The following is a 7240-nucleotide window of genomic DNA, read 5'->3' as shown; positions in this document are numbered from 1 at the left end:
TCACAAAATATAACCAACTTCAGTAAACAGCTTGTTTTTGCTCTCCAAATAGTGCAAATACAGTATAATACCTGTTTTCATTTGTGACATTACAAAATCCTATATTAATTAACAAACACGTTATTATTATTATTATTATTATTATTATTATTATTCATAATAATAATAAACTGGGAGGTAGGGCACGTTACACACTAGCAACGCAAACTGTACCACCTCTCCTGACGTAGTACGACATTCAGGCGTGACGTTGAGCCCAGCTCTGCAGCAGCTGCTGTATTGTCTGCGGGCGGAAAAGACAACAAGGCTTTTTAAACAGGAAAATCAAGTACCGAGGCAGCAGGAAAGGGTTTTAAAACTAGCTGGTTGTTAAAAAAAAGTTCTGATTTCATCTTTCCAAGTCTGTGCAAGTCTTAAGTCGCCATTCGGCGTTGGGTGCTGGATTGCATGGGGAGTCAATTAGTTTTGTTTCGGTTTGGAAGATTGGGCTCGCAGGTAAAGGTGTGTAACTGAGAAGAAGATAAGAGATACACAAGGAGGTCAAAGAGGAGATGGGCAATTGTCTGAAATCTCCGACCTCGGATGACATCTCCTTGTTACATGAATCGCAGTCGGACAGAGCTAGTTATGGTGACGGGACAGACCCGGACCAAGAGCCTCCGCCGCCATATCAGGTATGGGAGTGCACAATTACTGTATTCATTTTCATTTTTCGTTACTTGGTAAGCAGAAGTGTTTGTCATGTAATGCACCGTAGATATGTCCTTTCAATAATCAGAAGGCAATGCGAGTTGAGTCCATTTACTGGCTACGCAATAGAGATAACACCTAAACAAAACATTTGTATCTCAAACAATTGACTACGTCGATTCTCACGTAGTTCGGTCTTTTCTTAATAAAAGGACAGATTTTAATGTGCTTGCACTTCGTGTGTCATTTATTACCGATTTTGGTTTTTCAGCTACCCTTTGTTTATTTGGGTTGCTTTATTTATTTTTCATGTTGTTTTATTCATTTTGTCCTTTGTTTCCTGATGTGGTTTTGTACTACAAACCAGGGAAGACAAAACATTAGGTTAACTTTTCTCACATTCTGTTAGGTAAACCCAGTTTGTTTTGTATAATGCAGAAAATTGTAATAAAATTAATTGACCCGAGGTCTGAGTGAGTTGCATTGCCTGTGCCACTCAATAACATACAAAGGTTTGAGCCGAGACCGGTATGTATTTCTTAAAGCTGTTTATCCAATCTCAATGGTAGCTCATGAGTCGAGCATGGATTGGGAGGAACAATGTGTATTCTTTATCTCGGTTTTCCTCTCCGTACTATGTATGAATTGTTCGCTTCTTGCATTAAAATAAAGTGTTTCAATGGCTATAAAACCGTGTATCCGAAATATCGCCCTTTGGTCAACCTTAAACTGTGTTGAAACGAGGCAGGTTTTGCGTAATAATGGGACAATGTGTTTTGTCACGAAAAATTGACATTTATTGGTAAAACTTGTGTGCTGTAATTTTCATTTTGCCTATTTTCTGGGTTTCGAGGGCATTTAGGACAGAATGTAATTTAATAAAGATGAGTAATTATTCTGAATAATGTTGGAATTAGAAGCAAAAGACTGAACTTGTTATGTGATTGTTCACTGAAATCGGCTTTTTGTCCTAAGAACTTAACATGGCTGGGTTGTCTCTTTTGTATTTGCCTATATATAAAGGTAATTATTCTTCCCACTGCCACCACGTTTTTCCAAAAATACAGTATATTTCCCTGTTAGTTACCAATTGATATGATAAACACCAAGGAGCTGATTCATCATCAGGCTTGTTTGGTTGCCAATAGTTGATCTGAGGATCTAATACAGGTTTCCTGAAAGAAACCAGGGTTTTAACTTCTTTTTCCATACTCACACAACTCTAAAGAAGTTGAAGTAAAGAAGTTTCTCCTGTTCTCAGTTGTAAATGAATATCCACGAATTTTCCACTTGTATCCTTTGATTCTTTTTTCCTTTTGATTCTGACGAAGTCTGTTGTGGTGAATTTGCCAGTCACCTCAAGGATTTTGAATGCTTGTATCCTTGTAGTCTGGTATGGACTGGTTCCAGAACAGCAGAATGTTTTGCTGCAATTTGGCGACTGAATTCTATAATTTTGACATTAAATGCCATCCCTCCTTAAAAGCTGTGTGATCGTGGTTAGCATGGTGGTAGCTCAGAACCCTTGCCAGTTGTAGAGAGTTGAAGGCAGGACTGCAATCTGGATCGATTGCCACTCACACAAAAATTACCAGTTACCCAAACCTTGGAGAAATTGCACAACCCCCCCCCCCACAACAGTAGGCTTCCCAGGTCCCAGGACCTGAAGAGACCTCTGACAGCAGTGCTATTAACCAGACCACTGGATCTCTAATAACATGCCTCTTTTATTGAATTTCTGCACCTATAAAATAAATCCTAAACGTATTCTCTGCAGGGTGGAATGTGTTCAAAAACATGTCCTCAGACAACCACTTGAGGAAGAAAGTACTATATTACCCTTATAGAATGGCTCATAAATTTTGGTTAATTACAGATGTCAATTAACACTTTATTTAGTAGAACTTAAGTTTACATTGTCCAAATAAGGATACTTTGTTAATTGTCAATTGCAGTTCTACAAAATGCTAATAAATGTATAAGTATACAGTTCATACCAGCCATAAATCAAATATAAAATTAACTTTATATTGGGTTAACTAACTTTAGTTAACTTTAATTAACTAACTATTGGGTTGCCTTGTCATGTTTTCTAACTATCTGTTAAATGGTCACACTTTCTATTCCATATGTAAACGAAGGTTTATTTTGTGAGTGGCGCACACAGAAACCATGTCAAACCCAACTGATAGTTTTTATCTTTATTTTGCTGTGTCACTATTGTTACATCAGGGTTGGAGTGCAGCCAGGCTGCAGGAGTATAAGAATAGGGGGAAAAACCTACGGTTGCTGGCTGTTGTTTTTTTTTTAGACTTAAAGACTTTTTTCAGACCTAGTATAAATCTAACCCATGTCTTTGTTATTGTTAAAAAGTGGTTTCAGTTCCTCTTGTGTGCAGTGCAGTGGTTGTGCGTCAGCTCTTGGGGATCAGTGCACGTTCTCTAAACGTGCGCCCTCTCTCTAGCCAGTCGAGTGTAAACAGACAGGCAGCCCTCACTACATCAATTCCACGACTGCATTGTGGAGCACTGCTTTGTCACTCAGGCCCCCCAGGCATGATCACATTGTAATTTATTGGTTTTAATAATTTCACTGTCACCTGATTCCCCTTGAACCTTCTTACAACCCATCCAATTCACCATCTGGCTTACTTGGTATTTCCAGGAGTGTTTTACTGTAATTTAATTACATATTGGTTTTTTTTTCATGCTATGCTATTTCAGGTAGACTATATCAAATGTCTGATGAAATATGGCTTTTAGGTCGTCCATGAAACCTGCTTACCTTATCATAGTGCAATTCTGACTTGAACACTAGAGTCATCAGTATTGAGTCCCCAAGGATAAACTGAAAACAGAAACTGTGAATTTGAAGAGAACTCTTGTGAAAGTTGATATTTTACACACCACCCTGAAGAGGTTTTTGAAATAGGTGGCCTCTAATATTTGATCATCTGTGGATAATTGGTCACAGTGTGAACTCTCCCTGGAGGCAGCTGTAGTTCCTTTTTGTTCAAGGTTGGCTGGAGTGTGAAAGCTGTGCCATTTGTTTTTATTTGGGGGCAATAAAGTCTGAACATAATGAGAGACGTTTCTGGGCTTCGCCATCCACCTACAAAGATGTTTCTGATCATAGATGACCGAGTCCCTTCATCGTCTAGATAGAACAGAGAGGACAAGGAGCCGCAGATGGATTGAGAAACATAGAAATTAAAGCAAGTCTGCAACTGGATTGCACAGGGACTTTGGATTTCTGATCTGTCCTTACGCTCTTGATATCAAGGCACACCAGTTCCAGTTCCCTCATTTTATTTACAACTCCACTGAATTGGAATATCACTATAGAGCTGTGGCTCTAAACAAGAACCGCTTGTGAAAAGAAGGTCCTTCAGCCACTTAGTAACAACATTTTCTTTGGTGCTAATGGACTCAGTGTTTACTCGGTGCTTAAAAGATCCTATCTTAAAAGGCACTGGGTAATGTTTTCCAAAGCCTTTGCCAAATAAAATTTATACTCTTGGCAAATATTCTGCCCTCCTTTAATCGTATAAAAAAAACAATAGCTAGCTTCCTAAGAGATTCTGGAGGAGAACGTGTTTAAGGAAGGATATGTATTGTGCATTCTTCTCAATTAAGGTCTGTTCTTTCCAACTGTGCTTCCATTGCTTGGTCACACATTATCGTCCAGGAAAAGGGTTCTCAGAGGCTCGTAGAGGGCAGTTCAGTAGTAACTGTTCTTAGATACAGACTCCATCTTGTGCTTGTGAAGGTCTGACTCGGTGCTCTCCAGTGTCCTGTCTCTGGCCTGTTACTTATGTGTGTGGGCATTGTGTGATGGTGTCAGTGCACCACACAAGTGATTGTATCAGGATGTACTCCCCAGTCTCCTATCGAAGGTGTTGCAGAGTTTTGGATTGAATATGAATTAATCGATCCCAGTTTGTTGGTTTAAGTGGGCTGAGGAGGATTAGTTAATTTCTGAATCTGGAAACATCAAACTCTGGAGGTCAAATGCACATTTTCGTTTTGCTTTGGATTATAAAGAGCATTCTGATGTGCTGATCTAAATGATCGGAGTTGGAGGGCTTCTTTGGAGATGGAGGCTTCCTCAGAAATGTTATTCTTCTAAAAGAACTGGGTTTTCTAAGCAAGATTCTAAGCACTGTAGATGGTGCTTTTTTGGATTATAATCCCTAATTTGTGCATAATCCAACTGGTGATCCGCACGGGAGACAGAACGAGAACACACTGTCATCAAACATAGATTATAGCTTTTGCTATAATAAAAAAATCAGCTTGTGGGACAATAACTTTTAAGTTTCAATGTCTTTCTGGCTTTTTTAATTTGAAAGATACATATTGATGCATGTTCTGGTGATAAGCAAACCTGACTTTTTGGACACAGGAACAGGGTTTTGACAAAATTGTAGCAAAGAATTTCCCGTTTCATCTTAAACTTGATCTCAACTATTTGTATTTTGAATACGTCCATGCTATTTGCTTCTTCTCTTAGATTTTTCTATATTAATAGATGTCATTTTCATCACAACAATGCATTCATTTCAAATCTGGCTTCTGTTTTGGGGGGGGGATTTGCCTTGTAAGGATCAAGAGTCATTAGGATTATTGCTATAATTCAGACAGTACAGGGCTGTACTGTCTTACTCCTGGTGCTTTCCGGAGCCCAATTGTGCTCCTCGAGTGTGGTTTACTAACGGGAAGAGCAGAGGAGGGATTAAATAATGCTTGTGTTGTCTGGAAACACTTCAGTTTTATTGGGAGAGATGAGGGTGCTTGCTAGACGCTGTTATGAAGAGACTACTGCATGTGGAACCCTTTTTTTACAGCTGTTTTGCCTTCTGTTGGGTTTAGTCTCATAGCTCTCTTCTGGTTTTGGCAATAAAATGCTGATAATCGCCTGATGTGACACTGTAGGGCACAAGGATTGAAAACAATCTGCAAAATGGAGGAGGCAGATGTTCATCTGGCACATGGGAAATAGGAAATGGGCATATATATATATACTAATTTTAACACAGGATTTCACACATCAAATTCTGCAGGTGAATCGGGGAGTCAGTACACTTTAAAATGTCAACAATGCAAATCTATGCAAATGCATTAAAAATATGGTTACAGGCTTGCTATAGCCTGTTTAGCACTTGAAATGGTTGTTACAGTGCGTGCAGAACGTCTGCATCACCTGGACCTTTTTACATATTTTTAAACAAGGATTTTCATTCTTTAGAAGAAGGTTTTTTTTCCCTCATATCTACACACTACTAAACGTTTAAGGGGAAAATGTGTTTATTGGAAAGAAATTAAAAGTGAAATATTCTGACTGTTTGAGTCCCTGTTTCCCTCAGTTAATACTAGCTAGTAGCACCTTTTCGACTGGATTTAGGTGGGGACTCTTGACAGGATCACTCAAGGACATTTACCTGCTTGTTAGCTCTTCCAATGTTGCTCTGGGGCGTTTGCCTTTCACCATGACAACTTCTGTCCCAGTTTCAGCTTTCACACGGAGGACAGCAGGTTTTCCTCAAGGACCTTTCTGTGCTTTGCTCCATTCATACACACTTCACTCCTGAAAAGCGCCCAAGTCTCTGAAGATGAAAAACATCCCCCTAACATGCAGCTACAACCATGCCTCGCAGTTGGGATGGGGTTCTTTGCATTATGTGCTGTGTTTGTGCCAAACATAATGCTTTACATTAAAGACGGGGTTAATTTTAGTTCCATCAGACCACAGACTGTTTTTGCCACACATTTGCAGTATTAAATGCTTTATTGCTGTTTTTTTTCAGTAATGTCTTTCTTGCCATCCTGCCATACAGGCTAGATAGGAGTGCTTTAGATGTTGATCTCATGTGCCCACTCTGATCAGTCTCCTTGCTGTTATGCAATTCGGAGGGAGGGATGAGCCTTTTGAGCAAGGGTCTTGATTGGTGCTGTACACCACCCACTTCTTGACCGTGTTCCAAGGTATAGTCAAGTCCTTTGACATTTTTAACCCCATTCCCCCGATCTGTGCCTTTCCACAGCTTTGTTCTGGAGTTCTTTTGAATCCTCGTGGGTGCTCGTGGTTCAATCTTTGCTTTGAAATGCACTACCCAAGCAGTTCAGAACAGGTAGAGGACAACTAAGCCGGTGTATGATTTTGAGGTTCATTGGTTAACCCTTCGTGAAATGAGGATTGCTAATGAGACTTATCTTACCAAGTGTTCATTTTTATTTGGTAAATTAAATCAGTTTTTTCTCTTAGATGTTGTGCGGTAGGATGTGTAGATAAACAAAAAAAATTGAATGCATTTTAATTCCAGGCTACAAGGCAGCAAAAGGTAAAAAATTGTAAAGGGTGTATAGGCTTTCTGTAGGCACTTTACTTCACCTGTAGTCAGTAAGACCCAACATGTTAAAAACTGTACAGTGAGAGATGTCTTGTTTCCTAAACTATTACAAAAACCCCACAGGAGTAAAGGATTAAACTCCTGAAAGCAGACTGAGGAGATCAAGAGTGCTAAAACCATCAACCACACTGTGAGATTACA

At 39.4% G+C, this 7240-nt stretch overlaps 1 protein-coding gene across 3 annotated transcripts in view; it reads left to right on the top strand.

The window, feature by feature from the left end:
- Positions 1–238: 238 nt before the first annotated feature.
- The window catches only part of rnf11b (ring finger protein 11b), a 33109-nt gene continuing 26107 nt past the window's right edge, over positions 239–7240 (top strand). For all 3 annotated transcript variants that reach the window (XR_001479488.2, XM_015356606.2, XM_006635036.3), the window contains exon 1: positions 239–674. Coding sequence is in view for 2 of the 3 variants with exons in the window: in XM_015356606.2 (XP_015212092.1) it covers positions 552–674 (123 nt within the window). In the remaining variant the exon portion in view is untranslated. The remainder of the gene's footprint in view (positions 675–7240) is intronic.

The sequence above is a fragment of the Lepisosteus oculatus genome, chromosome 9, assembly GCF_040954835.1.
Source record: "Lepisosteus oculatus isolate fLepOcu1 chromosome 9, fLepOcu1.hap2, whole genome shotgun sequence".
NCBI lineage: Eukaryota > Metazoa > Chordata > Actinopteri > Semionotiformes > Lepisosteidae > Lepisosteus > Lepisosteus oculatus.
Note: the sequence above shows the minus strand (reverse complement) of the source record. Positions and strands in the feature narration are given on the sequence as shown.